Here is a 24,236-nt window from a genome sequence, read left to right as displayed (position 1 = left end):
CTGGAAATACATTGCAATTTACATTTCTATATCTGAGTAAAAATGGACACCCAATGGAAATACTAAATGTATCTTGACAATAAGATCTTTGGCTTTCTACCATTGCCTAATTATTTATCCCTCTGTATTTTACACAATAAGGGCTATTATTTACTTTGTTTGAATCATTCAGGGTTATCTCTGGATGTATGCTAGGCTGGCACAATTGGCCTGAACAGCTTGTTAAGTATCTGACTTGTTTGTTCTCCAAGACTCCTAAGAAAAACGTCTTGGTCAATAACTGTACATTGTATTCCTGACCTTCCAGCATTTCAACTACACCAGGCTGAGATTTTACAATTTCCTGGTTATCTACCACCCTGGTTTTTTGTCTATGAAGTGTCTGTATTGGCATGTGATTCGTTCTGCATTGCACCCTTCATTCTCACCGTTCCCTGAATATTGACCTCTTTTTCAGTACTCAGTCTTGGAATCTTTATTTCTCAGTCACTTTCTTAGATATATCATGCTCTGGTTTTACCTTGACAGGAATTAGCATGTAAAAGTGATCACTTCATTCTTTAAAAGCAAAAAGCCCCAATTCAGAAACAGTTCTTTAGTTAACCAAATAACCACCTACCCCCAAATATATATATTTCCCAGTAAATATTGGAAAGTAAATACACAAGTCAACATGTAACTCTTCCTTGTGAGATAAACCTCTGATTTCCCCGTGGCAATGCTTACCATTTGCTTCTTTTCTTATTCCTTAGTTTTCCTGTATGATGGTGGGATTTGGAATCAGCTCTTGGTAGTAATGAAGGAGTTGGTACTGTGGAAATGATTCCGACATCCCCTTTTCTGCATCTTTGTCCTTGGTCTATAGTCTATGTCTGAAAAGTACTGTACTGGGTTTTTTGGTGATTTATTTTCCTTGTTCTGAATTAGTCCCACAAGATAAAATAATCTCTCTCAGAGTCCATATTATAATGCAAAATGCATTGGTATTTGGATTCTTATGCCTAACTCCATTTTTTTTTTTAGTACATATATATGGGAGTGAGACTCTTGAGTCTGCCTTGGAGACTTCAGTGTACACACAAGCTGAATGACCACTGGCCTGTGAAAAATTCCAGGAAGCAATGCAGTAGCTAAGTTCAGGCCTTTGCCCATAATAGGCATGACTTTTGAAAATAAGAATGATCTTCCACACCAACACAGCATAAGGATTTAAATCCACTGCCCAGCGAAATATTCATTTGTGACTCACCAAAGTAGAATGTGTGTTCTGTGGCTGCCCAGCATATTAGGTAATGGCATTCTTTGAATGAGCACTTAAAAATTAGCTATTTTTTCCAATAATTAAATAAAGTAAGTATAATAAGTCCCATGTAAGCACCACACATCTAATGACAACTATTATTGGCATGCATGTCTTTAACCATGGTAATAATTAGACTTACATGCCATTCTGTTTTTTTCCTTATTTTTCATTTAAATGCACATTTTATAAGCATGACTAAGAATGATTAAAATCAAAAAATAATGAAACTTAGTCAAAATATTTATTTTTATTATATATAATGTTTTACACATTTTTATAGGCGCTGGGATTTCCCTTCCTCCACTAAAATCCATTTACCCTCCCTACCCCACCCACACTGGGTTGCCCTATATCTTTACATTAGTATACCCTTTCACAAGCAGTCATATATCTATCATTCGACCATTTGAGTGTATCCTAATATTTTAAGTATGAACAATGAGACAGTCCAGCATCCAATTTTAAAGATAATTTTAACAGTTTCATAGGGAGTCCGTCTTTTATTTGGAAGTAGAGATGCATATTGCAATGACTCTTCACATCTGGATATACTAGTCTCTATTACACAGTTAATATACATCCCTTTAAATGGAAAGTCATAAAACAAAATCAATAATAGAAACAAAAATAGAATATTTGCAACAACACGAAGGTAAGCAACATGCTACTGAATGACCAATGGTTCTCTGAAGAAATGAAAATCAAAAACCTTCTTTAAGTAAATGATGGTAATGATCCTGATGTCATTGACTCAAATTTTCTCCCGCCTTATTCTGATCGTTTGGACTAGTGGGGAATCTGTTTTGTTGATTTTCTTAAAGAATCAGCTCTTTGATGCATTGTTCTTACGTACTGTTCTTTCGGGCTGTTTGATTTATTTCCTCCCTTATTTTGGTTATTTTTCCTGCTAAATTTGAGATTGCTTTGCTGCTGTTTTTCTAACTCCTTCAGAAGTATGTTTAGCTCATTCACTTGGTCGTTTTTAAATTTCTTAACATAAACATGATTTTATTCATCATTGGACTAACTTTAAGCCAGACATTTGCTTCAATACTTCAACTCTACCACAAACTTCAGAAATAAAATTGTTGAATGCTAAATAGGTGACAAGTGTCTCCTGTAGACAATAGATAGATGGGTTTTATTTTTTTATCCCGTCTGCCAATTTATGCCATTTGATGGATGAATTTAATCCATTCACATTCAGGGTTAATATCATAATTTGGTCCTGTGTTTTTAGTAATAGGTTGTTCATTCTTTGACTTAGTCATCTGTTGTCAGTTACCTGGAATGTTACCTACCCTTCTTTTTGGTTTTGGTAAATGTTCTTCCTTTGCTCTGTCAAGAGAACATCTTTAAGCATCATTTGTAGGGCAGGTATGGCAGAGAAAATTCTTTGAGCTTTTCTTCACTCTGAAAAAATTTTGATGCATTTTAAAAGACAAAGGAAAACTTTGCTAGGTAAGTTATTCTCGGCTGGCAATTTTTTTTCTCCTTTAAAATCTGGGCTATGTCGCTCCATTCTCTACTGGCCTGTAGAGTTTCCTGTGAGAGGTCAGCTGTGAGTCTGATTGGGGTTCCTCTAAATGTTAATTAATGACCAGGTATTTGTATATCTTCTGGCATAGTTTGACATATTTGTTTCCAGTATTATTCCATATTGATGATTGTCTTCTCAATACTGATTTTGGCCTTTTAGTCTGCTACCTAAAAATACTACATGCAAATCATTACTAAACGGATAAAAGCAATCCCTTGTGTTATCTCAGCAGCTGATCTTGTCAAAGTGATGACTTACTTAGAATACATTTCCCTGCCATTCTCTCCCTGACTTTTTTTTTCTCCTCCTCATTGTCACTCTCTTACATTAAGAAACATATCAAATATATATTTACAGTTATCACTCGCATTTTTATTTGAGGATAGAGAAGTGTATCAGTGGAGACTACAAAGGTTGATCTCGTAGAAGCATACCATAAAATGGTGGCTACCAGGGACTGGAACAAGTGGGAGAAAGGACACTAAGGAGAACAGAGACAACATGGAAATCTGACCAAGAGTTGGAATGATTTGGCACAGCAGGATGACATTTAAAAATAGCCAGAGGAGAGAATTTCAAATGTCCCATCATAAACAACAAATGTTTGAGTTGATAAATTATTACTCAAATAACTATAAATACTCATGCATATATATTGACATGCCACACCATATCCTGTACAAAGAATGATTGTATGTCAATTAGCAGTTGAAGAGAGATGTATGGTTCTAATGTGCACTCACTCCCAAACCTGTAGTGTTGAAATGTCAGGTGCCATGACTTTGCGGGTCCCCCATGTACTAGAAATCCTTTAAGGTGCTGTTGTACTCAAACACTTCGGAATGCAAGTTCCCTTAAGCAAGCTCTTAGCATAGTTTCACTAGTGGCTTGTCTGCCTATGGTAGTCAGTGAATATTAAAATAGTCTTAACAATAAAGTACTGCTCAGTCAACCATGTAGCTTTCTGAGGGGGGAGGAGAATACCTCACCTTCCCCGGAGGGCCTGAGAAACATTAGTTTCCAGGTTCTGACATAAATTAGGACCCACCTTCTCTGCTCCATCTTAGCAGCGGTATGTGCTGCCGGTGACCATCATCTGCTGCCAGTCCGTAATCTGAGAGGAAGACTTCCCAGCCCTCCTTCTCTCCCATACCTAGAACCTAGGTAGTTCAGCCACGGAACTGGCTTCTGACTAGCGGCCAGTTGCTTCGGATAATGACGTCTAGAACCCTTCTGTCAGTTTCAGCCTGTTTGTACTATTATTACAACTTAAGACACCTGCAGTGAGGAGTTATGGAAAGCAAAAGGTCAGATGCCCTCCTCCCAGAGTACCAGAAGCAGAAAACTGACAGCATTCCAGCTCCTGAAGTGGGTCAGGGGCTGACTTATGCCCATGGATTCCTTGGCAGCAGGCTGCCAGCCGCCATGAGAGATTACCTTCAGTACCTTGCCTGTTTTCTGGCCTTTTTCTCCACTGGGTTTTTGATTACGGCCACCTGGACAGACTGTTGGATGGTGAATGCTGATGATTCCTTGGAGGTAAGAACCACATTTTTTTTTTCTTTCCAAGTCTTCATTCTCTTTTAAGCTTCACTGCCACACTCAATCTCCGACACATTCCTTTGCTATCAGATAGCAAAGAAAGCCAACATGGGTAGTAAATAGCAAGGCAACAACTGACTGTACCTATGAGATAGACTGTGTAGATGTCCTATTTTGCAGATAGGGATAACTTCAGAGGAGTGTGATTATGTCATTTCTGCTGTTGAATACTAGAAATTAACTTCTCACATTGCTGCTTTACGACACTCAGCAACAATGCAGGAACACCTTTTTTTTTAAAAAAAAAACAGATATTTTTATATTAGTGATCTCATTGATGGTAGTATGATACATCTTCCTAAAAATAAATAATGTTCTAAGAATTCAATAATTAAACTCAAGGTATATAAAAACTGGTATGCAATGGAAATACATTTTCATGAAATCCCAAATGGAATGCATACCGAGGGAGAAGGTGTCTTCCATTGAATCCTGATACACAAGACACACAGAGATTTAAGAAGTCCTCTGTAACAAATAAGCTACTCTTGAGAACTCATTTGTATTGCAGAAACAAATAAGTATCTACACATTTTGTTTTCCTCACAGTCACAGCTACGAAGCAAGTAGTTTAGAAACTCAAAATCATTTCCTGAGGCCGTAGGATTCTAACACAAGTAGAACTGAGTTAAAAAAAGAGAATCTCCAGAATCTGCTGTTGGTTACTAAGGTTTCAGAAAGCGCAGGTAAGAGAAGAAGCATTTAAAAGGAACCCAAGCACAGGCTATATGGTAACACAGTTTGCTTCTTGGTGTTCCTGAAAGAAACAATTTGCTGCAACAAATGTTATAATGTCACCTCTATGAGGTCTACAAAAGATACTTGAGAGCAAGTATATACATTTTTCTTATAATTTTATTCATTACTTTCAAGTGGGAAGTACAAAAGGCAAGTAATTATTTTATTGTATATAATTCTTACTGCTAATTTTATCTTACTTTTAATCTTCCTCTTTCTTCTGCATGACATTTCAGAGGAGTTATAAAAACCTCTCCAACAATCAACAATTATATTTCTGAAATTTGTGATAGGCTTGAAGTATTGCAACAAATGTCTGCTTTAAAGTGAGTCCACTAATGCATTCTACCTGGTTATGCATACAAGGAATGAATAAAATCATGACCTTTGTACAAAATTCAGGAGAAAGCGCAGATAAAATGTTCTGCTGCCATTAACTTGCCATTATCCAGACTGTTAAGAGTAGGCAATTAATAAAGAAAAATGTTTGACTTAAACATACTTAAAATCATACTTTAAAGGTGTTAAAATTTTGTAAAACTATGTAGAGGCATTGTTAGGATATTTTCTGTAACAATTTAAAAATCTTTATTCTGAAGCTGATATAATTACTTCAATTGATAAGAAACAGAGTTTGGAAAGGGTCAAACTTCTCTGAGAAAGCTTCTGCATCAAGGCATTTGAAATTCCTTCCTGCTTCCCCCTCAGTACATCAAGCCAATTTGCCATCTGCTTGTACGAGAACAAATTTAGTTAAAATGACTAGAAAATTTCAGTTTATTCACTTCAAGCAATTATTGCTGCTAATTTTGAATAATAGTTAGTGAATATTTCTTAGCTTCTTTCTCATTTCCCCAACTTGAAATGTTTTAATAATATAAATTTTCAGATATGCCTATTTGTTAGGATACCTTATTTTTCAAGACCTTTATTTTTCAATATACTTTTAGAACTGGTCTATATAGCTCCTCTTCCAACTGACCAATATTATGTCATGTTATTATCCACAAATTCAAACAGCTCCCCCCCCCCGTTATGTATCTCCTTAGTCAATATTTAAAGCTCCTTGCAAACAATTGCTGAACACAAATCAATGCAAGTGTTAAGTAAAAAGAATATATATATATGTATATATACATATAATTTAAATAAAGGGTATAGTGAATTTATCAGTTAGTTAGTATTTTAAGATGGACAAGTACGAGAGTAGGAAAGTGGGTATGTTTTTCATTTCAACATATAAAAAATATGCCATATAAATGTATGATGCTAATACTGCTATGAAAAGTAAACATAAAACAAGAATGGATATTGCCTTTTATGGGTGTACACTTAGCTTAGAAAAAGGCAGATAAATGTAACCATAAAATAAATATAAAACGATTTTCAGAAAAATGTGAACCAACACTTGAACAGAGTAGACAATATGATCCTTCCTATTAGGAACATTGAAGCAGGACTCACAGAACAAAAGAGGTTTGAGAAAAGTCTTGGCAGAATGTATAGTGCTCCCAAAGGTGAACAATACAGGGTGGACTTCCGGATGAGAGGATTCATTTCTGACATAGAAATGGAGAGCCAGGATCTGAGACTACAAACTGAGAGTCAGAGCCGATCAAATGTTCTTTTGTCTACTGCAGCATTTCTATCATGACAAGCAAAGTTTTGTATTAAGTAAAATATTAATAAGTAATAAATCATGGAAGCAACCTGCAGTAGACACAGCCCTTAATCGGTGACCTAAAGCCCTACATTACCCACATGTTCCTATCATCATTGATTCCATTGTGTCTCTGGGAGACTGATGTGGTGAAGAAAATTTACATGTTCAAGTTTTCAAGCTAGTTTCACATCTGGAGCCACATTAGTTTTCTTCTGCTGATAAGCCACGTCCTTGTCTTAGACTGGACTTCCTCAGTTTAAACATAAAGCTGGACCCGTTTATTTCTATGGTCCTTGTCGTTCTCTTTTTTTTTTTTAAGATTTTTTTTTTAAAGATTTATTTTTATTATTTTGTTTATTGGAAAGGCAGATATACAGAGAGGAGAGACAGAGAGGAAGATCTTCCATCTGATGATTCACTCCCCAAGTGAGCGCAACGGGCCGATACTATGCCGATCCGGAGCCAGGAGCCTCTTCCAGGTCTCCCACGCGGGTGCAGGGTCCCAAAGGTTTGGGCCGTCCTCGACTGCTTTCCCGGGCCACAGGCAGGGAGCTGGAAGGGAAGCGGGGCCGCCGGGATTAGAACCCATATGGGAACCTGGGCGTGCAAGGCGAGGACCTTAACCACTTGCGCCATCGCGCTGGGCCTGGTCCTTGTCATTCTTAACTTTGTTTAATACTGGGATGCTTTGACTGTGTTGGGAACTCAGAGAGATATTCAGTCACTGAGGGATCAGGGATGTCTCAGACATCGCCCAGAAATGTCACTGAGGTGTTACTGCAAATATTTTACTTTTTTTCCCCTCTAATTTTATGCATTCTTTCTTCCACCTACTTTTCTTATATTTACTTTTTCCTTTTTCTTTCTTTCTTCTTTTTTCTTCTTCTTCCTCCTTTCTCTTTTTTTCTTACCACTCTTCCCCCTTTTTATACTTCTTTCTCTCTTCTTCCATTTACACTTTAGTCTTGTATCATTTCTCTATTTATCCCTACTTATGTATCCCTCCTTCCTCTCATTACTTTCTACATCCTCTATTTCATCAATATTTTCTAAGAAATGCTGTACACTTGAAACTACAGTACACACAATTGAATGAAAAATAGTAACTGAACCTTCCTTACATTGCTTCAGTGCAATGTGTTCACGGACATGTAAATTGACAGTTGATGTGCCTAGTGCTCTGACAGCAAGTTATCTAGTTGGACAGGTCACTTGCTATCAACTAATTTTGGAAATCTACTCATAAGAAGATATGCCATTGGGCCCGGCGCGGTGGCACAAGTGGTTAAGGTCCTCGCCTTGCATGCCCAGGATCCCATATGGGCGCCGGTTCTAATCCCGGCAGCCCCGCTTCCCTTCCAGCTCCCTGCCTGTGGCCTGGGAAAGCAGTCGAGGACGGCCCAAAGCTTTGGGACCCTGCACCCACATGGGAGACCCGGAAGAGGCTCCTGGTTTCGGATCGGCATAGTATCGGCCCCGTTGCGCTCACTTGGGGAGTGAATCATCAGATGGAAGATCTTCCTCTCTGTCTCTCCTCTCTGTATATCCACCTTTCCAATAAAAAAATAATAATAATAAAAATAAATCTTTAAAAAAAAAAGAAAAAAAAAGAAGATATGCCATTGTGAGAATTTGAAAAACAGGTGAATGAGCCACTGCTTCAATGAGGAAATGGTGCACAGAGGGAACTAGACACAGTGAAGCTTGGTGGCATTTTACATATTTCAGTGTGGTAAGATTTCAATGCAAAGACCATACAGCGTTAAGTCATCAAAAGTTTTGCATTTCATGCAGTGTGTAGAGTTGGTGTGCCTCACAATAAACAAACATATATGTGCATTTTAGAGGCCGGTCATCTTGGCTGCTACTGATGGGGAATCGGTGGAAAGAGTAAAATGAACCTTGGAAAAGTAATTCAGAGACTTTTGTCACGTGTGGTAAAGATGGTGGGAGAAACAAAAACGGTCTGAACAAGGGGGATGGCTTTCAAAGAGAAATATGTCGAGATATGAGAAAACTCTCAAGAACTGGAATTTGGAAGACTGATAATTGACTGCATTTGGTAAAGACAGTGGTAGAGAGAGATCAAGACAAATCTACTATACTAAACAGAGGCAATTGTGGGCGTGGTACAAATATAAACTTAGAGATTAAATAGAGAAAAACTAGTTTATTCTTAAGGAACTACATTTTTCATCCCATCATTCCTCGTCCCCTCTTCTGGTTTAGTTTATTAAACATCTGGAAGCAGACAAAAAAATCCTTTATGGTGGCAAAGTATACAGGTTAGATGAATCATCCAAGGGACCTGAAATTACATCTCACCTTGTCAGATAGTAGCTGTCTAAATTTAAACAGTCATTTAAAATGCCATAAACTGTGTTTTCTGTTCTGTAAAGAGAGAATAATGACACACCCCTCAGAAGCTTCTTGTAAGGATTAAATGAGCTTGTGTATCTAAAGCATTTGCCACAGCCCCAGGCAAATACAAATCAGCCAATAAATGTTTGATATATTATTGTCTATTTGCAGTCCATTATTGTGTTTTTGTTCTGGAGGAGGAGATGCCATTTTGTATCATATTCACTGAACAGATAGATATGAAGGCTCATTCTGTTATTATTTTTGTTATTGATTTTTTAAAAAAAATGTTTACTTCTCTGAGCTCTCTTTGTTCATTTATATACTTATGTCTGTTTCCCCTTTGACAAAGGAAAAGGTGTAGACAATAGAATCAAATAGTAAAACGTATCTATGAATGTCAGCTTTTACCAAGGAAAGCAAACTGTGAACTTCCTACATTATTTCCATGTTGACTACAAGACAATGCAACTCTTGGTTTTACATGTTGAAATAGAAAAAAATAATTCCTCCACAGAGTGTTGGAGTGTTCAGTTATCAGAAGGAAAAAGTGGTTTTCAAAAGATACTTCCATTTTCAGTTTTTGTTAATTATTTGCTGATAATCTGCTCTGCACCAAACACCACTATGATCACACTTTTATTACATCTAAGAAAGATTGCTCACATGTGAATTTATTTCATCCCATAATCATATTCTCTCCTGGCAATTCAATTTGCATTAATGATGCTACAATTCTTTCAGAAATAAAATTCATTGTAAATGATTATATCTTACATTCACCATGATTATTTTTATGCCAGTTTTACTTTTCAGTTGATTTCAAATTCTTTCTGCAGATGCTTGAGGCTATAGATATTTTTCTATTAATCTCCTGGTTTTCTGCAGCACCTTGTAAAGGCAATCAAATCATAGGAAGTCAGGATACCTCTGTTCACATGAATTGATGGAACACTGATTGGATACTTGGCTACTTGTTGAGAAAATGCATAAAGATTAAATATAATAAGAAATGATCTTTGGAAATCTCACATTGAGCTCTAAATGAAAAGATACTTGTAGGTACTTTTTTTTAACAAGAACTTTTATCTTGCTATGATTAAAAACTTAACACATATATTTTTCTCAATGTTTAATAAGATTGGAATAAAATGTAATATCCCTACAATGTCTAAATAGGTTTGCAAAGAATGTATTCTAGTCTAAAAGAATGTGAAAAAACTGTGCCTCCTACTCTTTTAAGAATTACAGAAGTGGAAAAAAGGGGTGAAGTGGAAAATTTAATAATATTTTGTTAAGTATTCACAGTTTAGTGAATTGTTATTTTTTCACTGTCCAGTAATAATGGCAAAGTTGTGATAAAATGCTTTCAAAAGAAAGATGATTCTAACATATGTAATTTAAACAAATTAAATAAGAAATATTAAAATTGAAATGAGATTTTGAAGAAATAAATTGGTCGTATAATTATGAAGACCACAATTGCTATAGCTTATACATTGCATTTGCATAACATATTTTATTATTTATAATTTTATTCCATAGCAAATAACAACATAAAGTAAGAACAAATTTATTTTAGTAGACAAATTCACAACATTCATTCAGATTTTATAAATATGGAACATAGAGGTAGTAAAAAGGTAGCTATTGCAATTATTTTATTCTTTCTTCATCTTTGTTAAGGCTAGTGTTAAGTTCTTCTAGACCATGACACTGTAAAAATGCCACATGACCAAAATCAAATTTTAGGCTTTGATGTTGTGAATATAATGGCATCCCATATGAGTGTCAATTTGAGTCTCAGCTGCTCCACTTCAACTTCCTGTTTTTCTGTTTTCCACATTTCAGGAATGTTAACTATAGTATTTTAAGCATAATTTGTTTTTAAGTGTCTTTTCTTAAAACTTTCAAGAACTTAACATTTTGTTGACTTTTAAGGAGTTTCTAACAAGCCCTGTTTTAGCAGAGAGGTAAGAAGATGGAGACTATTTATTATATCAAGAAAGTCTTTCATAAATATGATGAGTATATAAGCTATTTTCACCTTGTTGTTGTTGTTGCTGTTGTGCACAATGGCACCTTTAAGGTGTCGCCCATAAGTGCTGTATTAACACAGAAGTTTAGTTAATTACAGCCCGTATTTTCACATACCTTAACTGGATGTGAATATTGAACAATATAATAGTATGCCCTCGAGCATTAATACCTAATGAAATTGGATTCCTTGTTTCTGCTAATGAGCTCATTGCTTTTCTAAATATGGCCTTTGGAGGTAAATGATCAATGGCCTTGAAATTGCCACTACTACTAGATTATTTTGGAAAGCCAGAAATACTCTTAATAGTGAAAATAAATTTTGGCAGGTAATCTCAGACCACTTTCTAAATAATTTCATGTATATTTGAAAAGACTGTGGTAGGTTAGTTAGCTTGTTTTTTCCCAGTGGATGACTTAAAATGCAGCAAACTGTGAACAGTCACTTCCTGATTTTGATGCAGCAGCCTTAGATCCACATTCCTAGCTCAGCTTGCACTGAACTGGACCAACGTGCTTCTATTAATGGAGAGATGGAGGGCAGAAGGCTATTACAAGGCCTTCTCTGCTTTGCTGTAGTTCAATGAGATCTATCTGTACTCGGATATTGAGGGCTGTTGTAATAAAAGTCAAAATCCAGGGGCTTAACAAAAAAAAAAAATTGTTTCTTGCAATTCCAGAGACCAGAAATCTGAGATTTTGTGGTTGGCAAGGATGAACTGCCTCTGGCAGGTCTAGAGGAAGCTGTGTTCCTCACCCCTACCCTGGTGCCGCACCAGGACACTCCTCACCTCTGTGGTCGCATTGCCTCCTCTGTGCATGTCTCTCTCCTTTGTGTTGTTCTTATATGGATGGCTGACATTAAATCCCAGCTCATCCGGATAATCCGAGCTGATATCGTCATCTGAAGATTCCTAATCATAACTGCGAAGACCCTGTTACCAACAGAGTCATGCTCACAGGCAAGCATGTTTTTAGAGGCACCAATCTACATTGTCTCCAATTGTACATTTCAAAGGCAGGATGGGGCGTGGGGAAAGAGAGAGAGAGAACTTGTCCAGCTACTGGTTCACACCCCAAAGGGTTGCAATGATCAATGTAGAGCCAGGCCAAAGGCAGGAGATAGGAGCTTCTGTCTGGTCTCCCACATGGGGGAAGGGGCCCAAAACTTGGACCATCTTCTTCTACATTCCCACTGTATCAGTGAGGAGCTGGATCAGAAGTGGAGCAACCAGATTTTGAATCAACATCTATAGGGATTCTGGCACCGCAGATGGTGAATTAGTCAGGTCTACAACAGTGCCAGCCCCTCAACTATTTAGTTAATGAAATCTGATACAAGTATTTTTTAGGTCATTATAATGTTTGAGCACTATACTACCATTTCCATTCGTTTAGAAAACCATTTATATCATATATATTTACTATTTTTTGAAAATTTTTTTTTTTTAATTTCAAAGTCAGATACACAGAGATTAGGAGAGACAGAGAGATATTCTGTCTGACGATTCACTCCCAAAGTACAAGAGATGGAACTGTGCCAACCCGAAGCCAGGAGCCAGGAGCCTCTTCTGGGTCTCCCATGCTGGTGCTGGTTGGGCCTGTCCTCAGCTACTTTCCCAGGCCACAAGCAGGCAGCTGAATGGGAAGCAGGGCCGCTGGGATTAGAACAGGCGCCCATACGGGATCCCGGCATGCAAGGACTTTAGCCGCTAGGCCACCATGCTCGGCCCTATATTTGTTATTTTTGATATATGTAATTCAGCTCCCACTTTACCTCCTTCATACAGATAAGGATCTGAGGTTCAGAAACAAGATTTTTCCCCATGTCCAACATAGTTAATACTTGTGTCAATTTATGTTTAACATATATGCATGCAAAAATCTTAACTCTCATTTTTCTTTAAGAACTAATGGCTTAGACTTCATAAGAAAGACCTGCTTCCATTTTATCTGGCTTTACTCAGCTAATTTTCTGAAAAGTTCAGAACATTGCTTGCAGATTTAACTATAAGAAAAGCAGGGGAAAGAGTGCCTTTTTGAATAACAGTCTAGGAATGAGATTCAAGCTAGAGTTCACATCAGCCAAAATGACCTTCCAACATCCAATTCTGTAGTCCTTTGGTCTGAAACAGATTTGACTTGTTTTGAAAATGGACTTGAAGTACATTGTAAGATTTAATAGCACAGAGACCTGTGTGATTAAATCCCAATGTCTCCATATCGTAAGACTACTCTCTTGCAGTTATTGTTTACTTTCCATTTGCCTTATTTATTTGTAAAATGAATAATAATACCTCACAATATTTTTAAGGATACATGAAATGATAAGCTTAGATATTACCTATTTTATAGTATCTATTCAGCATTTATTCATTGACTATTACCAGTTCAATGTATTTTTTTTTAATTTTTATTTTTTTAAATATTTCGACAATCTTTACATAGTTAATAAGGGTAAAAAGGTTCAAGGGCTACAGGAAAGTGGGTAAGACTATTATTTTTTCCATATTGTTTTCTTCATGTTTAAAGGAGGGATTTAAGGGAGAAGGCCCACCCAATTTCATAGGAAGAGCGGTTTCACATTGAGTAATGGGGTTTCAGGCAGCAGTGGCACTCCCCCTGGCACAAACCAGCACTGAAAAGCAGGGCACGGGCAGAGTTTCATCACGGATGTTTTCCTTGGCGTTGTTTTCTTATGCAAAAATGTGTCCATCTTGATGTCTACTCTAAGCCAAATTTGATACCTTGTTTCGCAATTCCCTTTCCATTTTCTATAACTCTTTCTCAGCTATATTATTCCTCCTTGGGAAAAATACTGAAATTTTCCTTTTCCCAAATATTTCTTAGTTAAACTTTACTAAAGTATTGCCGGATTTCCTAGGTAATGTGAATCTGTAATCAGTCTGAAAAAGCTGTGTTCCATATGCATGAGCTCTGTCAAGAGCACTTGAAGCTGTTTGCTGTTGGCATGTTTGCAACTTAAGAAATATATTATTACTTGCATTTTATGGATTAAGTGTGGGAAAGTTCAAGGCACTGATCGTTTTTAACTCTTAGTAATCATCATTTCCAGGTAAAAATGATTCCTAGAGGTCAAGCCTATATTAAATTCATGTTTGGAATTTTTTTAACATCTGTATAACAGCAAAAACATTTGTAATGTGTCAATGAAACAGGGAAGGAAAATATGTGAGATGCAATATTATACCTCAGTTATTAGTGTGTTTTTACTTGTTGGCTTTCTTGGCTAATGTTTTTATATTTGTGAGCCTTCTATAAAATTACACATTTCTTTATGGGATGTAGTATTCATGATGCAGACAAATTAATATACTTCCCAATAGATTTAAAATGTTAACAATTATCAACCACTGTTATAAAGATTTTTTCTGAGTAAATGTCAGCATGGGAAGTGAAATGGATTGTCTTCAGGTTAAACATAGAACCAATAATAGCTATTTGAATATTTATAGTTCTGATCTTATCCCTTCCACCCTGGACTTCTTTCTGCCTCCTCTATTAATGCTCCCCTCAGGAAGTGGATTTATTTCTTGCTTAGAAGGTCTTTACTTCTCAGAGCTTTGGGAAAATATGCTAAAATACATTTTGTTGCTATAAATGAAATTCTGGTCATGCTTGTACTTTATTATCAAACACAACTGCAGGGTGTCCCCTTTGATCACTGGAACTGAAGTGTGTCTGCACAAGTCGTTTCATCTGCTGTCTTCTCCAACCTCCAGGTGAGCACACAATGTCGAGGCCTCTGGTGGGAGTGTGTCACCAACGCCTTTGATGGGATTCGCACCTGTGATGAGTACGACTCTATATATGCAGAGCATCCCTGTATGTATGCCTCGGCTCTCCCTGCTTTTCAAGGGGGAAGACCGGAACAACCTCAATAGAACTGAACCGAAATCTTCGTTCCTTTTCTGCTTGTTTTCTATGGCATTGTATTAATGTGCTATCTGATAGATGGACGATCTTCCTCTGTCTCTCCTCCTCTGTGTATATCGGACTTTCCAAATAAATAAGTCTTTAAAAAGATCCTATATGTATTAATATCTTTCAATTAGTAATTGAGTTATTTTCTGAAATAGCATTTGCAATCTATTTGGCATATCTTATATTTTTTTCAAACATTTGTGAATTTGTTGAGGTTAAAAATGCTATGTCATTCACCATGGGTACCCCCAAGGTGGAGATATAGTCCCTGTTCATAGTAAACCATTGGAGGAAATGCTGTTTGAACTGAAGTGACTTATGTGGGGCATTGTGTTGTAATCACTAGATCAGAAATGCTAAATGAAAAGTGTTTTTACAAATGGCTGCATCCTGAGACTTGGATGAAATGGAAAAGGTTTACAGTTACTTCAAATGAGTGTTTCTAGGAAAGAGAGAGGTGGAGAGGGACTCTTGATGATAGGCGAATAATTTTTTACAAAGCTACACAGAGGACATTTCATTGGCAATATTAAAGCTGTATCCTTCATCTTCCTCACTGTCAGGTTTAAGTTACATTTAGGTGTTAGCAAGGCCGATGTTATGAATAAGGATATTTCTTAAGATTAAAAAAAAAAAAAGCAATCCTTTGGTTGCTTCAATCTTTCTCCGTAACACGTATTCCTATTTTTCTCAAACATCGAACTGTGCCAAGAAATCCTGGTCTTGTTATTAGACCAAAGTGGTTCTCATCTCTTTCAATGCAGATGAGTAATGGAAGCACGTGACGACTTCTTTTCTCAAGATCGATGAAAGGTAGACCCTTGGAGTGTGACTGTTCATCCAGACAGCTATTGCAGTGCAAGAAAAGCACTGACAGAGAGCAGCTGCTGTTTCGCAGTTGCATTGCTGGAACATCTCAAAATGCAATCCAGAAAGCCTTTGCTTTATATGTACTATAGAAGAATAAATATGAGCTCATTCACATAGTTAAGATCATCGTATTTATAGCATATTAGCTCATTCATTAGCAGAAACTAATTTTAGTATTGAATTCTTCAGAAAAATCAAACTTTAAAAATTTGAATGAAATTGTCTGTATTTCTGCAAACAATCCATTTATTAACAAGTAAGCCCTAAGGTTACCTTAGCTATTGAAAAATTATTTACTATTCAAGAATACCCTGGATCACCATAAAAATCAAATATAATTATGGTGCTATGATTGGAATAAATAGTATTACTGTCACCCACAATCAGATATCACAATAATTACTTTAACTTCAGGTATCTGCCCTGCATTTGTGAGAAAATGTGCCTATTTTTAAACCAGTATAATGTCCACTTTGACCGCAGAAGATAACCAAATGGCAGAATATAATGCTAGAACCCCTCAAATACATACCTGCTCTTCTCTTTCCTGGACCTTCTACTATGTATTCTTGTGGAGCTGTAGCATTAAAATATGCTAATTTGACAATGCAAAATGCAAATTTTAGTAGGGAACGTTGTCTAGGAAAGACCACAATCTGAAATGTTAAAGGAAGGCATGGCCTGTCTTCTAGGGTTAGTAGGCTACAGATACCGGAAGTGAATTCTTCTAAAGGATTGCTGATGGCTGCGAGAAATGTGAATTAAAAGGTTTAAAATATGTTCTATCCTGCTTCCCTGGATCAAATTTTAACTAGATCTTATGTCTTTGCAGGACAAAATTGCAACTGTAGAAATCATTTATTCATTTGATAGTTATTGGGTAATTTCTACATAATAGTCAATCTGTCAGCTCAGCCTTGCACTGTAATACAAGTGAGCCATGTTTTTCCAGAACATGAGGAAAAATGAACACATTTATTTAGCTCCCCAGTACTTATTAAAGTACTTTCTGCTATGAGCTGGAAAAACTGACTAAAAATGTATGCTTAAATAATAATGTGATGTTATATTTTATATTTATGAAAAAATTAAGGATTCTCTTTTCCAAGTTCATGCAAAAGTACTATCTGACTTCTATTTGTGCACCTGTATTGAAATATACAGTTTGTCTGGTTTCTGATATGCCTCTCAAAGTTATGTTTCCTTCCTCTGACTCTGCTGTAACCACATGTCCTGGTCTTCCAGTGAAGCTGGTGGCAACTCGAGCTCTGATGATTATCGCAGATATTCTAGCTGGATTTGGATTCATCAGCCTGCTCCTCGGACTTGACTGCATAAAATTCCTCCCCGATGAACCGTACATTAAAGTTCGCATATGCTTTGTTGCAGGAACCATGATGCTAATAGCAGGTACTGACCTGGACTAGCAATTACAGTTGAGAAAGCCATCTAGGAACTTGAGGTGAAGGTGAAGAATGCTGTTCTGATACAGTTTGTTTTAAGATCGTGTGTAGTTGGCTTTTATTCTATCGGGGAATGCCATGTTGGTGGACTGGGTAAAGCCGTGCCCAACAATGTGTGTATTGCATCTGGGTTCTGCTGTTCCAGCTGCTCTACTTCTGTCCCAATGCCCTGCTAATGGCTTGGAAAAAGCAGGAATCCTACAAATGCGTTGAGGGCCTGGTTGAAGCTTCTGGCAGGCAGGCCATTGTGAACATCTGGGGAGAGAGCCAGCAGATGAAAGACCACCTTCTCATCTCTCATCGTCTTTCTGTAGCTCTGTTTTTTCAAAAAAACAAATTTATTTTTTAAAAACACATTGATCAGCCATACCTAGCTTTAATGTCAAATAATTAATCTTAGGTTAACATGCCAGGTAAGATATATAATAGTTTTCATTACATTTTTAATTATTTAAAAAATGATATAGTGTTTAGAAATTTTTTAAAAAAAATTTGTGATTATACCTGGAGTTAGATGAAAAAATAAACCTCAACCTGCCACCTTTATTCACCTCTACTGATTATGTTTTAGCAATGAGATAAAATGTATCAGATTCTGTGTCAGACATTTATTAAGTACAATCTCCTTTGACCATTGTATTAACATAATAATAAGCAGATTACATAATTATCTGGTTTGAAGAAACCGATTAAAAATGGTGTTCTGAAGATGAATAAATCAAGCATAATTAATAAAGCAAAATTGTATGTGATTTATTAATAAACTATTTAATTCTTATATTTCTTCAACTTCAAAACTTAATTTTCCTCTATCACGACATAACGGTTTTACCTCTTAATACCCAGTAAAGCTGGCTTAAGGACCTTATCTTCAGCTTAAATTAAAGTCAATTTCTTAACAATTCTTACTTCTCAAAACATCTCTTTTAATATTTTAACCTTCTTGGTCCCGACACGATAGCGTAGCAGTTAAGGTCCTCATTGTGAATGCGCCAGGATCCCATATGGGCACCGGTTCTAACCCCAGAGCCCCACTTCCCATCCAGATCCCAGCCTGTGGCCTGGGAAAGGACTTTGGCACCCTGCACCCACGTGGGAGACCCAGAGGAGGCTCCTGGCTTCGGATTGGCTCAGCACCAGCCGTTGTGGCCACTTGGGGAGTGAACCATTGGACAGAGGATCTTCCTCTGTCTCTCCTCTCTGTATATCCGCCTTTCCAATAAAAAAAAAAATCTTTAAAAGAAATATTTTAACCTCCTGATACAACAAAACTAGAGCATGTATCAAGGAAATTTAAACATTGTATAATACTATACAGCTTTAACTCAAGAATGCTGCTTGTAACATCATTATATGCCTTATTTTTTAATAAAACAGCAAAATAAAATTTAAAGAAAGGCAAGTGTTTGAAGAGAATTTAGGGAATTAGTGAAGATGATCAAATAAATGGCCATGCCTGACCAAACATTTTGGAACATGATTCAGAATTAGTGGCATAAAAATGTGTCTTTTAAAATCAATTTCTGTTTATAAGGTTCAAAATGAGACTTTACAACTAAAGCTCTAGGAGATAATATCAGCAATTTATACTTTGATGTAGGGTGTATGTTGATTATTTAGTACTTCTAGAATTAAGCAGGTAGTATGCAATGCAATAAAATATTTTACACCTTAGATTAAAAATAGTGGAAGCTTCTGAAACCTAATTTATAAAAATTTTTATTTGACTATTTGATGATACAGTTCCATAGGTTCTGGGACTTCCCTTTCCTCCTTTCCCAAGCATACATCCCAAATCCCCAACCCCCGACATCCTCTATATCATTACAACAGTATAGTACTTAACAACCACTCATAACTCCAGTCCATCATTCTGCTGTATAAGTGTGTCCTGATGATGTAGGTATGGACAATGGCAGAGAATGCAGCTTCCTATTGTCAATATATATCGAACAGTTTCATTGGAAATCCATCTTTGATTTGGAAGTAGAGATGCATACTTCACATCTGGATATTTTATTTGTATTACAGTTACTATATATCTCTTTAAATGCAAAGTCATAAAAGAAAATCAACAGATAGAAGCAAAATAGAAAATTTATGACATGAAGTTTAAAAACATGCTGATGAATGACCCATGTGTCACTGAAGAAAGGAAAAAGATTGTGAGCTGTAAATTTGGGATTATGGATGCTTTTCTCATATGCAGACTTCAGTTCCTTTCGGTATATTCCCAGGAAGTGGGATAGCTGGGTCATAGGGCAGATGGATTCTCAGTTCTCTTAGCACTCTCCATACTGACCTTCACAGTGTTTGTACTAACCTACCCTCCCAAATTCACTCCCCAAATGTCCAAGCAGCCAGATTAGGAGAACACAACCAAGCCAGGAGTCAGAATTCAGTCGGGGGTCTCACAGTGGGTGGTTAGGACCCAGAGGCATCACTTTCTGCCTCGCTGGGTGCATCAGACATGGAGGGTCAGAAACAAGAGCAGATCTCAGAACCAGTCATGCCTGTGGGATGTGGATGTCCTAGGCTGAGACTTCATCGTTTATACCACAATGTCTGCCCCGGAACCCGCTGCAGGAAACATTTAAAGTAGTTATTTGCATCAGTTGTCACTTGCAAGCATCAATACAGCATAATGAATTTTAGAAAGTGATATTTTAATCTGTCTAGTGGGATTTGAACACGAGAGCTTTAGCTAAAATGTCACTGATGTTTACAGTAATCCTTTAGTTTCAGCTACTAAATTGTAAATGCCTCCTGATGAGTTAGTCAATTATAATCAGTCGATTCAAATAAGCATTCTTGTTTTACCAAATAAACTGTGACTACTATGGCAGGTCAATATTCAGTGCTCCTAGCACTCTCCATACTGATTTCCAGACTGGTTGTCCTAGCCTACACTCTCACCAACAGTGAAGGGGGAACCCCTCTCCCCACATCCACACCGGTAGGTGTTATTAACAGAATTCTGAATATAGGCCAATCTCACTGGCCTTGAGACAGGTGGAACTGCAGTGTGATTTTCATTTGTATTTTCCTTCTTGCTAGGAAGTCTGAGGATTATTTTGATATTTCTATTAGCCATTGGAATTTGTACTTCGGACTTTGTCCTTTGGCACTTTCTTCTCAAGGTTGTTTCTTTTGCTGTCATTGAATTTCTGAGGTTCTTTGTATGTGCTGGATGTTGGTCCCCTATTGGATGTGTGGTGTGCAAAGATCTTTCTCCCATTCCATTTTTGCTTCTTTGCTTTGACAACCATTTTCTTTGCTTTGTAATTTGATGCAGTCCCACTTGTTTTCTTTGTTTGTTTAATTACCTGTGCATGTGGTGGCTTTTCTAAGAAGTTTTTCCCAATTCCTGTATCTTGGAAAATGCTTTCGAAGTTTTGCTTTAATAGTTTGATTGCTTCTTGGTGCAGATTTAGGTGCTTGATTCATTTGGAGCTGATTTTTGTATAAGGTGTGATGAGGTTTTGCTTCTTGCTCTGCAGGCTACTATCTAATGGTGCCAACAGCATTTGTTGAAAAGATCAGTGTCTTTAACATGGTATTTCTCTGCCTCCCAGCACCAGCATTCTAAATTGATGCTGGTTGCAGTCCCATTTTCCTTCTGATCTAGCTCCCTGGTGGTCCTCCTTTGAGGGTGATGCTGAAGCCCCCACACCTGTGTTAGTGAGCACAGCAGGTCTCTGGCTTCGGACCTACCCTGCTCCTCAATTGCAGTCATTTGTGGAGGGGCCATTGTATTGAGGATATCCCTCTAGCTTCTTCTGCTTCTCTCTCTCTCCCTTTCTAACTCTTCTCAAAAAAAAAAAAAATGAAATAAATATTCACTGTCTAAAGTGTAGAAATTAATCTTTATTAAAAGAGGATCATTTGTTTGCCCATTGTTATGTAATGTGGTGTTGGCAGATAAGGGTTTACTTCAAAATGAAGACTATTTTTACGTTACTTATTTTTTATCCCAACACACTAAAATTAATAATGTTAGAAGCCTAATTTCCATTCAGGTACTGAGTGGTGCACAATTAATCATGGGTCTAGGAAATGATAGAACATCATTAATGATGGGCAGGTGCAATCTGAAATTTCAACTTTGAAAGATGATGCACTCAATCATTTGTGTTAAATTTGGTTTTACTGTTTTATAATTGTTTTTAGTATTTTCCTTCATGCCATAACAGCAATGAAAAGAAAAAAAAATAAAGAAAACTGTAATGCTAACTTTAGGTTTTCACTGATCGACACTGAATTATTTGTATAAGTCGCAAGTTATACAAAAGGGATGCAGGAATTGTACAGTCTTTGAGTTGTCCCCAAGTGCTGTTCGTATTGAATAGGAAGCCAACATCCTTGTATTTTTGTCTCAAGTTACTCTAGCCTCCTTCTTCCCTTCCAGGTGCCCCAGGAATCATTGGCTCTTTGTGGTATGCGCTTGATGTTTATGTGGAACGTTCTTCTCTGATTTTTCACAATGTATTTCTTGGCATCCAATACAAATTTGGTTGGTCCTGTTGGCTTGCAATGGCTGGGTCCTTGGGTTGCTTTTTGGCTGGAGCTGTCCTCACATGCTGCTTATACCGCCTTCAAGGTAAGAACAATCTACAATAACACACTACCTACCCTCAACTTTCTTCTTTTCCAATCCACTGAAACCATCTCAGCAGGCCAAAATAATGTTTCTTACAAGATCTACATTACCACAATATTTCAAAAGTACAATTAAAAGTACAATTAAATTACAGTAAATGGCAAACACTTGTTACTCCAATAATGGCACAGTTTTGATAAAGAAAATACACACTTACAACTATGTCCAATATACAAAAAATGCAATGGCTATTTTGATGCATTTTCCTACACATATACTTCACTCAATGAACTAAATTTATATTTAGAATGAAATGGATGAGTAAACTGAGAGACAAATATTTATTGTAAACAAATAAAACATCTAAAATAATGCCTATCAGAGTAGGGAAAAGGGAAAACTTCATAAATAGGTTATTACATTATAAATGAGTATTACAAATACATTCTAGTGGCTGTTGCACACTGGGACAAGTCTTGATAAAAACAATATATTGTATATTTTTAACATTTTGAACATAAGACACAAAAGTGTTCACAAAAAGGAAATAAATACTTCAGGAAGTAGATATGTTTATCTTTAATTGAGCCTGCACAATCTATACATGCAAACACACATCACAAGGTGCATCACAAACACACACACAACGCTTATGTGTCAATTATGCGTGATAGATATTAAAAAACAAATGCGCCAAATCATTTAAGAGAAAGAGAACCTCAAAAAGCAATTTAGGATTTTACTTTGAGTTCCTAAAAATATCATCTGATGAAGTAAGACAACCCCTCTCCTCATCAGAAAGACAGAAATAGGGGGTTGGGAAAGTCACTGGGCCGAATTAAATCTGAACATGACTTTTGATGTGAAATCCTCAGGTTTCCCTCATGGGTTATTCTTTGTTTTCCACTTATTTTCTACCAAGAATATTTATAAAGTTAATTCTTTTGGAGAAGAATATTCAGTTTTTTTTTTAATTCTCTGGTGTTTACTATGGTCTATATTATATATCTTTGCATTTCTCTCAAACAGATGTTGGATCTGAAAGAAACTATCCTTATTCCATGAGGAAGCCCTATTCAGCCACAGGTGTGTCTGCAGCCAAGTTATATGCAGCCCCTCGCACAGAGACTGCCAAAATGTATGCTATAGACACAAGGGTGTAAATTGCCAATAGTCAATCTCTGTAGATATTTGTAAACTAAGCAATGAGCATGTTCAATAGAAATATTAGTTCAATTGAGTCAAAGCAATTTAGATTTCACATTCAACCAAATTAGCCACTTAACTACTATTTTTTTATTATCTTTATTTTTACTCCTCCTCCCTAATTCTAACACACTTCTTTTTTTAAAAAATAATGCTACCAGCATGTAGAAATATTTGCTGGTGATTTCTACGTTGCTCTTGTATACGATGACATAACAATTTAAACATAAAATTGCAAGTGCAAAATGCTGAGCAAAATCTGAGCAACCTTCTTTTAAAAAGACCAAATTTCTAATTGATACCTTAACTTTTGACACCTTCTTAACTTTCTCCATGTCTTTAGATTAATTTTTGTATTCCCAATGAATGTATTATTTGACAATTTTAAGAAAGAATTTTTTTTTCTTTCAAATTCACAGGAGAATATCAAAGCCTATTATTGCCTTGATTCTGGTAAAACAGAGAACGTAACAGACTTATGCATGAGTTACTAGTGAGAGTCAGTTAAAAGAAGTCTGTCTGACATACTCTGAACGTCTAAGGGAAATTCTAAACTAACACTCAAAAGCTCTGTGTATTGTTTCAACACTACCCATGCTTGTTCTACATATCACACATTTGTTACTAGAACCAAAATACCTCAACCAAGAAGTTACTCATTTATTGATTGAACATCCAAATACGATTCATGAACGCACCATAGTTAAGATTCAACAACTCAGAAATCCATTTACAAAAAGGTCATTAACACCCAGCAAAATAACCACAGAATTTAACAAATGTATTTTGAGAAAAAGTAACAAAACTTCAAACTCCTACGGAAAAAAAATGTTTTGCTCCTAAGAATGTATTTTTTCGTAAGACAGAATTATATACAAATTCAAGAAATGCAAGGGAATTCATTCATG

General features: G+C 36.5%; 1 protein-coding gene across 1 annotated transcript; it reads left to right on the top strand.

The window, feature by feature from the left end:
* The first annotated feature begins 4,058 nt into the window (after positions 1-4,058).
* Positions 4,059-23,285, top strand: CLDN16 (claudin 16). Its single transcript, XM_041003015.1, is given in 5 exon segments — positions 4,059-4,382; positions 14,988-15,090; positions 17,305-17,469; positions 21,931-22,122; positions 23,152-23,285. Coding segments are annotated over 5 exon segments (918 nt in total).
* The last annotated feature ends 951 nt before the right edge of the window (positions 23,286-24,236 follow it).

The sequence above is a fragment of the Ochotona curzoniae genome, unplaced genomic scaffold (assembly GCF_017591425.1).
Source record: "Ochotona curzoniae isolate NIBS_2020 unplaced genomic scaffold, NIBS_Ocur_1.0 scaffold_2587, whole genome shotgun sequence".
In the NCBI taxonomy this organism is placed as follows: domain Eukaryota; kingdom Metazoa; phylum Chordata; class Mammalia; order Lagomorpha; family Ochotonidae; genus Ochotona; species Ochotona curzoniae.
Note: the sequence above shows the minus strand (reverse complement) of the source record. Positions and strands in the feature narration are given on the sequence as shown.